This window comes from Antrostomus carolinensis, unplaced genomic scaffold, assembly GCF_000700745.2.
Source record: "Antrostomus carolinensis isolate BGI_N321 unplaced genomic scaffold, ASM70074v2 scaffold14754, whole genome shotgun sequence".
NCBI classification, from domain to species: Eukaryota; Metazoa; Chordata; class Aves; order Caprimulgiformes; family Caprimulgidae; genus Antrostomus; species Antrostomus carolinensis.
This window is the reverse complement of record NW_010308811.1, coordinates 1-16,486: the sequence shown is the minus strand read 5'-3', so window position 1 is coordinate 16,486 and position 16,486 is coordinate 1. Positions and strand designations below refer to the sequence as shown.

The window sequence follows — 16,486 nt, the reverse complement described above, 5'->3', positions numbered from 1 at the left end:
CATTAACTCTATCCCAGTGACACCAGGACATGGAACAGAAGGGAATGGAAGATGGAGCTGTACTGCTGTTCCTAAAGCTTAGCAAGGATGGCTTTTGCTTGAAAGCTTTTGGTTTTATGCAGTGGCACACAGGGACAGCATTAAATTTTGTTTGCTGGCAGGAGAGGACAGGGCCGTTCTGGGAATGAACAGGTGACACTATAAAGTATCACTTTCAGGAAGTGGAAGTGTGTTTAAATAAAAAATGAAAAATATCTACATGTTACTGGCCAGAAAACCTAATTATAGCGTATGCTTAAAAATCCCCCAAGCCATACAGCCAACAGGAGACGTTTGTTGTCTGAGTGCAGCTCCCACCATCCACCACGTTTCGCTCCCTCTGAGGCGTGACACGCGCGCAGCCGGCAGCGCCGCAGCCTTGTCGTCGCCACACGGTTTGAGGGTTGAAGCGCTCCAGCACACACAGACCAGTGGCCACGGTGTGGAGGCAGCAGCAAAGAGACTTTTAAATCCCTTAGGGGAGAGGATAAAACAGCTACAAAACCCAAAGTGTTTCCTTCTGCCTTTTGCTCAAATATTTTGATGTTGACAATTTTAAAAATTAGCTTAATTGTAGGAAAAAAATGTCCCAGCTACTCTGGACGGCAGCGGTCAGTGACAATCTTTATTACAACGTGTAAACGGAGGGTGTGGTGTTATAAAATGCACTCCAGAAACATGCGACCTCGAGGGGTGGATGTGTCACGGGTGAGCTCCTGCCCAACATGCAAACTGCAAACCATGCGGGAACCGCTGCCTGTCCCGGGCGGGGTTAACAAACCACCGAGGGTGGGAGCAGGGACAGCCCACGGGGTCCCACCAGGAAGGGGAATGCTGGGCTTGGACTGTGTCCCCAAGTCTGCCCAGGACAGGGAGGGGGGGATCAGGCAGGAATTCGGCTCCTCAGATACTCCAGCAGGGCAGCTGTTCCCTTGGCCAGGACGGCTGCGCGGGGCGTGCGGAACGGATTCCCTTCCAGCAGCAGTGTCCTGGAAACACAGAGACAGCTCCAGTTATTGTGTAAAGACTTTTCCTTGTACCAACACACTCGTACTCTGCATTGAGATTTCAGAATCTTTTGAAATTCATAAGTAATTCCTCTTGTGTTCTACTAGAAGAATTTTAATTCCTGCCTCCCTAGTTCACACCAACTTATCTGCTTTAGAGACATCTGAATTTTAACTTATGCTAATTAATCAGTGGTGGTGGATAACTGCAGACACAGATTACTTCTTCAGCGAGCCTCTGCCAGAAGGAAGAGAAAAATAACTGAGATACAGAAAAGACACAATGAAAGGGGAAAACTATGTCAAATTGCAACCCTCCCCTTTCCAGCTTCGCCGCTAGCCTGCTCTTCTTTGGTCCACAGAAACCTGGGGAGGTTTTTGCTTGGGGGGTGGGGGTTTGTTCTTCTGGAAAGTGGAATCCCCTTACACGGGAAATGTCTATAAATATCTGAAATGTGGGGGCCAAATGGATGGGGCCGGGCTCTTCTGGGTGGTGCCCAGTGACAGGACAAGGGGCAATGGGCACAAACTGGGACACCAGAAGTTCCAGACAAACTTGAGGAAAAACTTCTTTCCTGTGAGGGTGCTGGAGCCCTGGGACAGGCTGCCCAGAGAGGGTGTGGAGTCTCCATCTCTGGAGATGTTCAAACCCACCTGGACACTTTCCTGTGCAACCTGGTGCAGGGAACTTTTTGTCAGGGGGGTTGGACTGGATGATCTCCTGAGGTCCCTTCCAACCCCACCATGCTGTTATTCTGTGAAAACCACAGGGACCAGCAACTTGTTGTCTCTGACCAGACAGACCACTTAGGCAGAACTGTCTCCTTTGAGGTGTAACACGCAAGGACACACACAGTCACATCTCTCTCTATGTTATTTAGAGACCCTCATCCTGGCCCTTTGGTAGGAACACGAGTGACACGGGTAAGGAGCTGACAGACAGCGCGGTGGCTCGGCTACGGCCGCACCAGCCTTTGCACAAACCAACAGAACCTTTCATTTTTTAAGAAGTCATGAAACAACTCCCCCAGTTCTCTACAATATTGAGGAAATATGGCAGACACAGCACTGTTTTACACATGGTAAGTGCATTGAGACCTACAAGCAGATAAACTGCCAATGAGTATTTTCTCCTCTGACAAAACATGCCCTGAAGGAATCAGTCAGAATGTATTTTTATAAAACCGGTCCCCCCTTAGAACACACACCTCAGAGTTTCACAGTTTCCAAGTTCTGGTGGCACCTGGAGGAGGTCGTTGTTCTGAAGGTCCAGTGTTCCAAGCTTGTCCATCTTCTGCAGCTGCAGAGGGTCTATGGACCCAACCTGATTGTTGCTGAGCAGGATAGTCTCCAGTGCTGGGATGCGATAAAGGACGCTGGGAAATACTTTAAATCTTCAAGAAGAAAAAGGCAAAGCAATGAAAATCAGAAATAGGGCATTCAAAAACTTAGCAGCCTTTAAAATAATTTAAATATAAATCATTTAAGTAAACAAAACAGTTTTGTTCATTTAAGTTGAACTGCTCCTAAAAGAGAAAGCAGCCATTATTTTACCCTGCACACAGTGAAAAAGCTTCTGTCTCTCCCCAAAACTTTACCATGTTGTGAGCTGGGAGGGACCCACTAGGATGATGGAGTCCAACTCCTGTCCCTGCACAGGACAAGCCCAACATTCACATCATGTGTGGTCTTCTGTGGCAGAAATCTCCAAAAATATACCACTCACTGTGTAAATGATCAAGAGCCTCCTCATTCTTACATCACAGGAAAATCATCCTGAATCCAGCCCAGTTCTTTTCATTATTGTATAAAAAAATATATATAAAAATCTAAATAGTTGCTCACCTATTAAAGGAAAGATTTATTATCTGCAGTCTTGTCAGTGCCTCCATTTCCTCAGGTAAAGATGTCAAAAAATTATTTCTGTGTATCAATAAAAGACAAACAATAATCACTAACTTCCACAAAGTGTTAGTGAAGAATCCACAGAGACAGAACATGCATATTTATCAGGGTGTATTTATCATGCTGTCTTAAACCAATTAACTGCTTCATAAACGGGTCAAGACCAGGCTCAAGTACAGATGCTTGCTCATGCAGGCCAGGTTTGCCTTCCCATTCCTGCAGAAGGAGATTTAAAAGTCCATCCTCTAAGGATTCCCAAGTATTTCCAAGCATCTGACAACTCCACAAACCCGCCTGGCAATTCAGCTCGGTGGGTTTTGGAGGAAACCTCGTGAAACTGCCCAGATCTTGGTGCCAAAGTGAATCAGTTGGATAACTCCAAACCTCTGCAAAATTCATTTAGCCTGGTACCCAACTGCTGTAACAAACTGGTTTGTGGCTATTGTCACCCCAGTGTTTCCCACACCAGGAAACCATTCAGAAGCTTCTTAAAACCAAGGAAGACAGGGGGTTGTAAGGACAGACGAGGTATTTCCCAGCGTGACACAAAGAGCTGTTACAGGAAAATAAAGACCACTGGCTAAAAGGTGCCCAGACTCAGACCTAAATTCTTAATCACTGAGATATTCGACCACAGATATTCTCTCATCAACCATCTCTGCAATCCTCAGCCTAACTCCTCCATCAGCTGCACAGAACCACGGGCTGGCTGGGGTTGGCAGGGACCTCTGGAGCTCCCCTGGCCCAACCCCTGGAGCAGATGGCCAGGACCATGTCAGATGGGTTCTGGTTATCCCCACGGATGGAGACTCAACCACCTCCCTGGGCAACTTGTGCCAGTGTTGGGTCACCCTCACGGTGACAAAGTGTTTCCTGGTGCCCAGAGGGACCCTCCTGTGTGTCAGTGTGTGCCCGTGGGCTCTGTCCCCTCAGCACCCTCCCTGCAGGTGTTTCCACAGGTGAGTGGGACACCCTGAGCCTGCTCTGCTCCAGGCTGAGCAGCCCCAGCTCTCCCAGCCTCTGCTCACACCAGAGATGCTCCAGCACCTTTGTCCTGGTGGCCCTTTGCTGGACTCTCTCCAGGCACAGGCAGGTTACTTTAAACCAAACCAAAGTACAAACCTGTCTCTGTGACTGTGCTTTGCTGCTCTTCATTAACAAATGCCAGCGAGCTGATCCTGACATCTCAACAATAAACTTTTTCAGAGGTTAGAGGAGGTAAAATGACAGTTGAGTGACTACCTATTGCAAATGAAATACCTACAGGCAGCTGTGGTTTCAGCAGCACATCAGGGTTTCTACCTTCGCTGTCCCACTTTCCAGATAGCCACCAGGATTTTTTGGTGTGGGTTTCTTTTGTGGGGTGGTAGTGGGGTGTTTTAAAATAGCAACTTAACATCTCCAAGAGCCTTTTATAACAGGCAAGACTTTTCATCACAGCAAGTCTGAGAGCTTGTCCACTTGGCTTTTGTGTTTTCCTTTAACCAAGGTCTCAATCTGGGCCACTTGCTATTTCAGACCTGCCGGTCACTCGACTGGCATGGAGGCTTTTGGGGAAATGAGAGATTATTTCAGTACCACCATGCCACTGTAACAGATGGCTGCTTTAAAAAGGCATGAAAATAAGTTCCCCAGAAAGGAAGTCCAACACACGTCACCAACCTGATATCCACATGTGTCAATTTATGGAGCATGCAGAGTTCCAAGGAAACAGACGAGATTTTATTGAAGCCAAGGTTGATGTCACAAACAGAGTCTTTCAGCTCCACAATCCTGAAACCCAATATGAATATACTTTTATTATGTAAGCTCATGTTTGCACTCTGTTTTCTAAGTTACTGAAAAAAAAACCCCAAACCCTGCTTTATTTTAGAAATCAAAGACACTCTATGTTCCTTGACATTTCAAGAATCAATTCTGTGGAGCAGAGTGACGATAATGGAAACTCCACCTGTGAGAGCTGCCTGTCCTGGAGTCTCACACTTGATGTAAGCACAAAGCTCAGCACCACTTTTCTCAAGTTAATTGTACTGCAAAAGCCTACTCACTTAAATGCAGATTTCAGAAACTATGGCACGGGTGACCATCACTGCCATCTCCTGCCCCGTGAATGTTTTAACAGAAAGACACTCTCCATCATCTTTAGCAGCCAAACAAACAGAAAGGGACTGTTATTTTATTCCCATCTTTCCTTTCTGTTCCACTGATCTGCTGTGACAAGTTCCAGGAACAAAGCATTTGCTGCTTCTTGTAAGAAAATATTACATTAAGACATCTGGTGTAAAATGTTTAAAAGCTCAAAAAGTTACCTGATGAATCCCTAAAAGAGAAACTCTGGTGGAGCCCTAAAAACAAAAAGGTAATTCAATGAGAAAATCCTCATCTCTTCTATCTAGACTGACACCGGATTCTCTGGCACCTCGCAGCTGCACACCTACACCTTCCTCCCCAGTGAATGCAACAGCCTCTAATGCAGTGAAAAAACATTCTCTCACTAAATTGTTTTTCTATAAATTGTACTGAAAGGAGATTTTTTTCCTCTGAGAAAGAGACAGCACCTCTCCAAGGTCTATGTGTTAAAGGTTAAATGTTCAGCACACTTGGGTCCAAGAATGGAAATTTGGTGGTGTCCTTAAAAACCATCTTTCATTATTTTTTTGGCTACCAGAGATGCAGTAACCTTCCTTCTTACACAAAAAGACTAATTATTCCCATTAGTGTCACCAGAAAGCTTTTCCTGGGCTGTGGATGAAGTAACAAGTGCAAATAATATCAAATTCTCTGTGATGGGACATAAAATCTGCCAAGAAAAGAGGGATGGAAATTGTTCAGGCTTCCCTAAAAAACCTCACAAACAATTATGCTGCTTGAAGACACTGAGTGGTGTCATTCACCCAATGAAGTGGTGAATCCACACGGATTATCTTCACCTGGGAAAAAGATCACGTTGTAGAGAAGACAATATGATGCTGTAGTTAAGTACAGCACCTCATTCTTGTAAGAAGCCACATCAGCCTCCCCTCATTCATTTCAACAATGCTCAGCAAAGCAAGATGGAAAACAACATGTAATGAAAACACCACTGAGAACAGCCAAACTTCTTCTTCCTCCTGCCATCTTCATGCTCATCCATGAACCCACCTGCATGCTACTGGTATGGAAATGCAGTGTATTACTCAGCATCTCAATTATATTCTCACTGGTGTGTGTGAGTGTGTACACACCCATACACAGCACAAGGGGTAAATAGCCTTGATTAGGGAAAAAACAAGATGCTGAGGGACAAAAGTAGAAAAGAAAGTAACAAACAGAGAATGACCTTTACAAAAGTACCTGGCAGGAATTCCATCCAGCTGGTTTTTGCTGAAGTTGACAGTGGTGACAGGATGGCTCCTGACTGCGTCGAACATCTCATCAGGAATCACAGCTGCCTGTTTCTCACTAAACAATGAAAAGCATTTAGCTGAGTAATACAAACAAGTTAATCATTTCCTATTTACTAACAAGATGTTTTCATCTTCTTTTAGAAAAAGATGAGTAATAGAATAGATACAGAATCACAGAATGGCCTGGATTGGAAAAGCCCTTGAAGCTCATGGAGTCCAACCATGAACCCAACACTGACCAGTCCCCTATGACTAACCCATGTCCCTCAGCACTGTGTCTACACGACTCTTCAATCCCTCCAGGGATGGGGACTCCACCACTGCCCTGGGCAACCCCTTCCAATGCCTCAGAACCCTTGCAGCAAAGAAATTCTTCCTCACATCCCATCTCAACTGCCCTGGCCACAACTGGAGCCCATTCCCTCTTGTCCTGTCCCTTGGTCCTTGGTTGAACAGACCCACTCCCACCTCTCTCCACCCTCCTTGCAGGGAGCTGGAGAGAGTGAGAATATCGACCATTTGAAGCCCTGAAGGACTGTTAATCAGGAAGTCACCCATCACTGTACCAGCTACACAGCATCTATCTGGGTGATAACAACATTTCACACTGGCACCTCTTATCTTAAGAGATCTTAAATGTCTCTTAAGAGAAATTGTTAAGAGCTGAGTTAAGTCACTACATCAACAAACGTGTGACTGCTGCACGCTGGGCCAGAGAGCAGCAAGGTTGGCATTACACACACTTCCCCTTCTCAGCTCAGAAAACATCCCCAGCACAGCGATGTGTGACTCGAGTAACTACTCAGTTTGGAGCTCCTGACCATTTGTGGTGACCAAAGCCATCCCAGCCCTTTCCCCAGTGAGGTCCTTTCCACATTCCAGCTCTCAGCAGGACCACACCTTTCACCCAGCAGTTCTCAGCAAATGGGGTTCTCTTCCCCTTTCCCAACCTAACAACTTGCTGGTTATATTTAAGACATAACTGAAGAGACACTCACCTGCTACAAGATGTTCTGAGACTTAATGAAAACTGCTGAAGAAGTTTAAAAGGTACTGAAAGTACCAGAAGGCATTAAGCGTTTCAGTGAGTTAAAAGAACGTTACAGCGAAATATTTGATAATACAAAGAAATAATTAACAACCTCTGCAATTCAAACCTGCCTGTTCCTGAGCACACAAATTAGAAGTGAAAAATGTACCAATGCAGCAGGATTTGGGGACAGTTTGGCAAATGTCATGAAGGAAAAAAAAAAACCAAGCAAAAAATAGGAAAGTGTTCTGACAACTTCAGAAACAGGCAACATTTCAAAGACTTACCTATATTCCAGTAATTTCAGTGATGTTATGGCGTGCATGTTAATCCTTGACTCACTTGGAAGAGTCATGGCTGTGACAGGAGGCTCTTCACTGGGGCTAGATACATCATCTAGAGATAAAACAGGTATACAGTCACACAAACTGCAGGCTGCAGTCAGACCTGGTGTTCTGGGTGACCCAGATTGAGAGGGTCAGTGTCCCTAGTCACCTGCTGTCACCCTTTTTCACTCTTCCTGTGTTCTGCCTCAGTTGCAAACAATCTTGTTCAGATTTAAAAAAAAAAAAATAAATCTAGTAAAGGGGTTTTGTAATCTTGGGTTTCTGGGTTGGTTTTCTTCAGAGGGGGTGGAGGGGTTGACTAGGATTTTGGAGAAATAGATCAGGAAGCAATAGAGATTTCATTTCATGGTAGTGGCAGCTAGCTGTTGTGTTAGGCAGCAGGTTCCAAGGGGTGGGGAACTAGAAACAACAATAAACAGGGAATGTGGGCTAGAAATTATGATTGAGATCAGCTCTACCCAGAACAGCAAATCTGACCACAATTTCTGTTAAAACATTCATATTTATAAACCTGCATCATCCCCTTCTCTGTAGGGTTCCTTCTGATTACTATCCACAATCCACACCAAAAAAGCTATCGGTGTTGCAAGGCTACTTGGAATGTTTAAGAAATGCAGATTAAAAGCAAAAATCATTGTTCTGCACATCTGACGTCTGGCAACACACCCCAGGGACTCACGTGTGCCTCAGTAGGGTGAAGCTTAGCTAGAAGTCCAAACATCACAGCATCACAGAATGCTGGGGATTGGAACAGACCTCGAAAGATCATCCAGTCCAACCCCCCTGCCAGAGCAGGAACCTCAATGAGATCTAACAATGGTGCCTAACTGCAACTAGTTATTCTTTCATTAAGATAGGTCAAAAGGGTCAAAAACAAGCTAAAAAAAAAAAACCAAAGGACATTTTCCAGTTGAAACCTCTACAGAAACAGGAGTGCTACTGGTTTAGCTCCAACCTGGAGCCATAACAGGTAAAGTCACAGGCACTGCTGCACATGCAAGACATGAGCTGATTTTCTTACCCACCATTATCTATCACAGTTCACCAGATAAGCTTCTGAGTATGTCCTGGAGCATCCAATTAATTTTTGTCAAGTTAATGACAGGTCAGATTTGCACAGAACTTGACATTCTGAAGCAATTTTCTAGGCTGCAGTAACCTAATTAACACTGCCATCCCCTGGCAGAGGGAGGGAAAAGCCACCTCACACAAAGGCAAACTCACACAAATCCTTTTCAATACAAGTTGCTTGCCTGTATTATCAAAGGTCCCTTCTAAATTAAGAGATTAATTGAAGTGCAGCATAATAATTTCCAAATTATATGTAACATGACCAGAGAACTCGGTCATTTTGCCTACTTTATGTTTGAAAATGTAAGAAAGATGAAGATTTCTAAAGATGGCAAACTGGAGTCCTGTTTTGAAAGGATTTCATCTTCTCAGCACACAAGTTACTTAAAGACTCTGACAGCCTGTGTCCTATATAATAAAAAATAAACTGTTATCTCCACTATTTTGTTTAGAAAACACAGAATAAAAAGAAAAAACCCCAAAACAACACAAATGCCAAAATATCTCCATGAATTAGAAGCTCAAGTATCAGTCTGGAAAGTTACTTGAGTGCACAGAAGCAACCAGCAATTTTTGTCCATTTTTTAATGCCATCAGTTCATTTTTACAAAGTCTTGTATCTTGTTAGAGAAATGTGATACAGAATCATCCAGGGGCTTTTTAATCCCCAGAGGCAGAGCCTTGAATCCAAGAGGATTCTGTGAAAAACATCCAGCATTTGTGCAGAGTAGTACTGAAATATTTCACCTCTCTGAGAGTTTCACTCTCATTTTCTGCTTTATGATTTTTTAATTATTTCTATAGGGACTGCTGGGATCAAGACTATGAGACAGCAGGAAGATGAATTCTAACAGGCCAGGATTAGAACAATATTTAAAATAATCAGTTCCTTTCTCCTCCAAAACCTTTTATATTTTCAGTCAGCTACGAGGCAGACTTCATGGCATCACCAAGACTTTAAGGCAAGCTTTCTCATGCCCGTATCTCCTGTGAATCACAGGACTGTGGCACCCAGGGGATTACAGGAATGAATAATACTCCACACCTTTGAGAATCACACCTACTCTTGGTCACAGCCTAGTGACCAAGCCAGCAGACAGATGGGAAGCTTAAAAAGTAAACTTCCCACAATGTTTAGAGGAAAAATAAAAAAAGCTACTAGAATTCCTTATGAAAAATGTATCAAGGGTCCAGAGGGAAAATACTTAGGATTATTTTTATAAATGATAATCCTCAGTATGGAATGTTTGTGATTCAGTATTAGATAATAGAATGCAAAAAAAAGAAACAGCAAAAAAAAAAAGAGTGAACTGTTGAATAAGGAAAACTCTGTTATTGGAAGATAACTGGAGGAACCTGGATTGAAACAGCTACACTCCAGAGGTTCTGATTTATTTTAACTCCTTGGAAAGATTATCTTTAAAATGCCATACAGTAGAGCAACGTACCTTGGATTTTGCTTCTTAGATATTTCAGAAGTTCCTGGGTGCCTTTCTTAAAAAAAAAAAAAAGAAAAAAAAAAGTGTTTATAAAGCTAGGAGAAGCCTGATGTCAAGTAGTCACGAGAAGCCTGATGTCAAGTAGTTGCCCAGCACTGCAATGAATGGTGACTGCAGCAGACAGCTGCCTTATCCTTTTCCCCTCCCAGACATCCATCAATTAATTTACAATATATATTATAACCTCTGCAGCAAATCAGAAACAGGTCCTGTAAGGCAACGACCTCCTTTATCCCACGGTCCTCATGGCCGTATGCCCTGCACCAGGCTGCAGTGGAGAGAACCCGAAGCACAGTGCACACAAAAGAGATGGAATAGAGTTGCACAGGCTACTTGAAATCTGGATGTTTTCCAATTCTTTTCAAGGTTTTGGCTACACAATTTGGATAATCTACATATGCAACATAACCAATCTTTATACACTATCTGTAGTGCTTACTTGCAGAAGGTCTCTGCGAATGGTTCTCAAAGGATTTCCCTCTAATGCCAGGAATTTCAGCTGAGGAAGGTTTCCCAAGGTGTAAGGCAACCTGCAAGTGGGAACAACTCGTTTCAACGCAGCTTCAAAACAAATCCTAAAGAATCTGCAATAGTTTGTCGGGAGGTCTGGTATTCTGAAGCCCAGGTGCAAACAGAGAGACACAGAATATATTTAAGAAAGGCAAAGTTTGATCATAACATTTATACAATACAGAAAGTGTTCCTTCATTGTATGATCTAGTCTTTTTTTAATTACATTTTACAAAGTTAAATACATCAGCTATGGAATGATGTCACCAGCTACAGAATGATGTCACCAGCTACAGAATGATGTCACCAGCTATGCCTGATCACAGACACAACGCAGTTTTTAATATTACCTACTGATATCATTGTTGGCCAGGTCAAGTCGCTCCAGCTTCTGAAGCAGAGCAATTTCATCAGGAACTGATTTTATCTTGTTGTCTCTAAGTTCCAGTACAGAGAGGGAATTCAGATGCTTCAGGTTCTCTGCATTTAATATTTCAATCTGATTTTCACCAGCATGTAATTCCTACAGAAACAGAGATCACCCACAATTATGTTACTCTCATAAAATTCCTTTATAACCCACTAAACTCCAAAATGGTGACATGGAGAAAATACAGATCTTGATTCCCTTTATTCTGGAGGGATCCAGAGACAACAGTCTGAACTCAGCTTTTCTGAAGCCCTCACAGAGCCCTCAGCTTTCAGTTCCATTTCCAAGCTAGGAATAAATTTGCTCAAGAACGTGTCAACGACTTCTTTGCTCAAGAAGTTTTTTAAATTCCAAGTTATAGGAAGTTGAGAGAGCAGCTCTCCACGTTCCCATTGGAAATGTTTCATTTATAGTGGAGAAACTGAATGGTTCTTTAGACCAAAGAGAGTGTACACGTGCTGCTGGACACACCAAGACATTTAATTTTACATATCAACACGAATTTTGTCAGAAAATGCAGAAATAGCTTGGGATTCTAACTGCTGAGTTGTGTCACACAGAACTGAGGAGGTTTCCAATGACCAAATCCATCAATGCAGATACAACTCAGGGATACAGGTAACCTGAGTAGAGAATTTCTGATGTTCTGAGGCAGGCAATTTTCGATTTTAAACATCTCAGGAATTAAGGCTATAAAAGATCTGGAAGATCTGATTATGCTAAAAGGAAAACAGAAGTATATTTTCTCTGCAGTTACAAAGAAAAAAATTATAAAGAACAAAGTGAATTTATCCAGGAAATGTTCCTGGAGATACAAAATAACTGTTGCAGACCATCCTAGGTCTAGTTTTCCAGTCATTCATCTTCTAGATATTGATTTTATTTTCCAAATCTGAAGAGTACTGCTGCAAATTTGTCTTCCAAACAACCTTAAGATTGACCAGTCTGGACAGTGACAGTAATTGCAAATGGGGATGTATTAAATGGAGTTCTAAACACAGAATTATCAATTTTTGATCACAGCAATTCAGAAAAATATGTGTTTAGAGTAACAGTCATTATTTTAAAAGTTAAATATATAAAACACATATTTAAATCTGTATTTTAAATAACAACTATTTTAATAATCAATAAATATTTTAAAATACATTTACAGTATACCAACCATTTCAAACCTTACCTTCAGTAATTTGCATGAGGGAAATTCTGGTAAGGAACGTAATTTATTTTTTCTCAGATAAAGCTGTTCCAAAGATGCCATAGCTGCTAATTTAGAAGGTACAGTTTCCAGGTAGTTTTTAGAACAATCCATTTGTCTTAAGCCTACAGAAGTAAGTGTGCAAGTGAAAAATGGATTAAAAAAAAATTTAAAAAAAGAGAAAATAAAAGTTGTTTTCTACAGAAGCATGAATATCCCGGTTTTTAAAATAAATATAATGGCATTTTGCCAATCAGAACTTTGGAAGAAATCAAATCAGTTAGCATCAACGTTTCTGACAGCAAAGCATCTGCTTTCCACGTGTTCTTCCCACTGAAAGGCTTCCAGTGACACTGCCAGACAGCAGCTCTTGTTCAGAGCACAGGACAGGGGGGAATAAGGAAGGCTCTAATGTTGCAGACCATCTCTGAAAGATCTGCAGGAAATTCCTGGAGCACTGCTAAAAGCTGGCACTCTACCACAGCTGTTCATGTACACACTTCATATCAACCCCTGGTCAGCTTTATAATTAATGTTCAAATATTAGAATTCAGTTTTATCACTCTATAATTTACAGGGTCTTTCTCTCCAATAATTTAATCCCTCTCTCTCACTTATGCTTTATTTGCCACTCAAAATATGCCATAAAGGAAAAAAATAATTGTCAAATTGCTTATTGCAGTCTTAAGGCTAACAACTTCTAGGCAGAACAGTATCAATCCTTCAGCTTTTCTGATCACTGTGTCCCATTTGTCAAGAAATATGAACCATAAGAGGACTCAAGTTTGATATACAGCAGCTGTAGCTGATTTTTTTAAATAATTCTGAACTGATATTTTTGAGAATACAGCAGCTCTTTAAGAATATATTTTTTTAAATCCTGAATAACATGCATTACATTTCTGAGCATAACTACAGAACTGGCTGCATGGCATTTAATAATCTGAGGAAACTAATTTACTTTTCATGGCACTGATATCTGCCGGCAGGTTCCTGAGTTGATTACAAGCCAAATTGAGTCGCACCAAGTTAACGAGCAAAGCAAAACTTGTTGGAATGTCTGTGAGATGATTGTTGGACAGATCCTGAAGATTAAAAAAAGGCAGAGAGAGAGGTTAGAAATAGAGACGTTTAAAATATCCCCCGGGTACCATTACTGCAAAGTTAATTACTGGCAGAACATTAAAATTAGGATGGCTGACACCTTCAGGATCTCCCGGGTAGAAATGTGAGTGGAAGAAACAAGTCTCCCATGACTGACAGATCACAAGGGATTTGGTTTTTCTTGAAATATCTGGCAAACCAAGAGCAAAACTTGGTTTCAAACAAACAAACGAACCTGCCATGTAATAACTGACAACCTACATGAGTTAGAATACCCCCAAAGTTCTGCCATTTAAGCTCCGGGGTTTTTAATTAGCATTACCTAATAAATCAGATCATAGAATCACAGAATCCCAGACTGGTTTGGGTTGGGAGGGACCTCAAAGCTCATCCAGTTCCAACCCCCCTGCCAGCAGCAGGGACACCTTCCACTAGACCGGGTTGCTCAAAGCCTCATCCAGCCTGGCCTTCAACACTTCCAGGGAGGAGCAGCCACAGCTTCTCTGGCCAACCTGGGACACTGTCTCACCACCCTCACAGTGAAGAAATTTAAAGATTTTAATTGAATTAATTTGAAGATAAATTTAAATAAATCAGTCTGGATAAATCAGCCTTTCTGCACAAAGAAATATTTTTCAAAAAGTTGTAATTTACTAATTCTTCTAAATTGACAAGCTGTCCAAATCCATCCGGCAAGTGACTCAGCTCATTGTGATGAAGAAGGAGGCTCTTCAAATGTGACAACTGCATCAGCTCCTCCGGGATACTTTTCAGTCTGTTGTGGCTAGTATTAAAACACAAAGGGAAAAACCAGTGACTAAGGAGTTGTAAGAACATAAAGAACTGCCTAAAGAACACTCCCGGTACATAGGACACTATCCAAACGAGGGTTACAACACTTTTATCAGCCAAATTATATTAGCACACCTGGCCTGTTGAAACACAAACTCTTCAGACCCTAGAGCAAGTGGGAATCACATCCAGCATCAGCTCCTCTGGATATTCTGGGCTGGCACACAGAATTAATTAATTACATCTGCAGTGAGACAGGCTTCTGCAAAACATTCTCACGCCGCAGCACGCACACGTGCTTGCTGTTCAGCATACCACCACCTTTACGTCTCTGCAGCTGTGGCAGCCCTCTGCAACGGATTAGTTTCCTAGGAAAAAGTAATTATGTTTGTCTACTTGTTCAGAAAACTTTTAATCCTCATCTGAGTTGACAATATTCCAGCTGGAGCTCACATTCTTTTGTTTCATGTAGTTCACACACACACAGTGGCAGCGTACCCTCTTTCTCTTTGTGCACAAATTTACAAAACTACTCTGGTAAACAGAAGAATGTGAACTTTCCAGCAGGAACAAGATCTATACAATTATTTCCAATGTATATTATTCATGACAAAAAGTATTTTTTGTTCCTTTGAAACAAAATTGCCAGACTGAGGCACATGAACGTAGGTATTTTGTGTCATTATTCAAAATACCAGTTCTCACCTTCCAAGCAAGACTGTGACTTCTGGGTATCAGTGAAAATAATTTTAACGAACCTAAGACCATCAGTTTTGATCCAAAACTTACAATTCCCAGTATACTAATATTCTCTAGTTAAAAATCTGAAATTAATTTTCTGAAAGAAAGTTTGATATACTGCAATCTCTTATTCCCACTGTGAAAGTCACTGCAATATTTCTCACATTCCAGTTCTGTAACATGTACTTACCTGACATCAAGTTTCTGAAGATTTTCTAATTGTCCTAAAGCAGAAGGAAGTGATGTCAGTTGATTATCATGCACCTGGAAAATAAAGGTTTTAGAATAGTGTTACAAACTTGTACCTTGAAGGTTTTCTTTCCCTCCCCCAGAAACAAACCAAGCTAACTCACGGGATTATTCTGTATAAAAATAATAGCTGTGGACATGCCTCACCACAAGCACCAACAGCAGCAGTGCAACTGCCAAGCTGTCAAAACTCTGCTGAATTGATAGTAAACGCAAAGAGATCAGATATGAGGGTGGGGTGTGCAGGAAAGGTGGCTGTATCCACTAAGAGCTCTTCCTTCAGTGTCCATAATAACACTTCCTAGATCTTTCTACAGAACAGTGCCCACTACCAGTGTATAATTGTTACACCATCAGTGATCTGTAACAACCTTTTCTTTATCCTGAGAATACACCACTGACACTTCTACACATCCACCACTGCAAGGAAATGGAAAACAAAGATCTAAACCCCTGTTTTCCCACTTCCTACAGAGAGAGCACAGTCCTACCATAACGAGATCATTGTACTTACATCCAGAACGGTGAGCGCAGGCAGAAGTTTGACATCCTCCGAAAGACACTGCAGCTTGTTTGAGGCCAGTATCAGCTTGGTCAGATCTGTCTGCTCCCACCAGCGATCCGCAGCGCCAAAAGAGAGGTTCTGATGAGCTTCTTCTGGAGTATCCAAATTTATCCGCCAGACATGCTGAGGCACTACATACACAAACATACACACTGAATCACGGAATTGCCCCGAGGGGAAAAGCCCTTGAGGATCATGGAGTCCAACCATGAACCCAACACTGACCAGTCCCCTATGACTAACCCATGTCCCTCAGCACTGTGTCTACACGACTCTTCAATCCCTCCAGGGATGGGGACTCCACCACTGCCCTGGGCAACCCCTTCCAATGCCTCAGAACCCTTGCAGCAAAGAAATTCTTCCTCACATCCCATCTCAACTGCCCTGGCCACAACTGGAGGCCATCAACTGAATTATTCTGTTAGGTACTCCCAAGCTTCCCCTGTCACAGTGCTTTATGTATTTACATACACACATCCAGTCAATTTCTAGCGACATTTTTCTAGCACTGACAATAACAAGCTGCTGGAAATCTGCCAGCAACAGCCCGAAGTGGAGCTGCAAACAGAGGGCAGGAAACATTCCTTGTTGTCGCTCCCCCATATCCCCCCTG

At 42.3% G+C, this 16,486-nt stretch overlaps 1 protein-coding gene across 1 annotated transcript; it reads right to left on the bottom strand.

Annotated features, from left to right (window-relative positions):
* Positions 1-922: 922 nt before the first annotated feature.
* LRRC40 (leucine rich repeat containing 40) lies at positions 923-16,004 on the bottom strand (the record flags this gene model as incomplete). The annotated part of the gene is made up of 14 exons (XM_029084482.1): positions 923-1,028; positions 2,255-2,440; positions 2,892-2,969; positions 4,614-4,724; positions 6,285-6,392; positions 7,655-7,763; positions 10,234-10,279; positions 10,724-10,814; positions 11,145-11,317; positions 12,405-12,547; positions 13,384-13,507; positions 14,181-14,310; positions 15,250-15,323; positions 15,823-16,004. Coding segments are annotated over 14 exons (1,661 nt in total), but the record flags the coding sequence as incomplete, so codon positions are not given.
* Between the last annotated feature and the right edge of the window lie 482 nt (positions 16,005-16,486).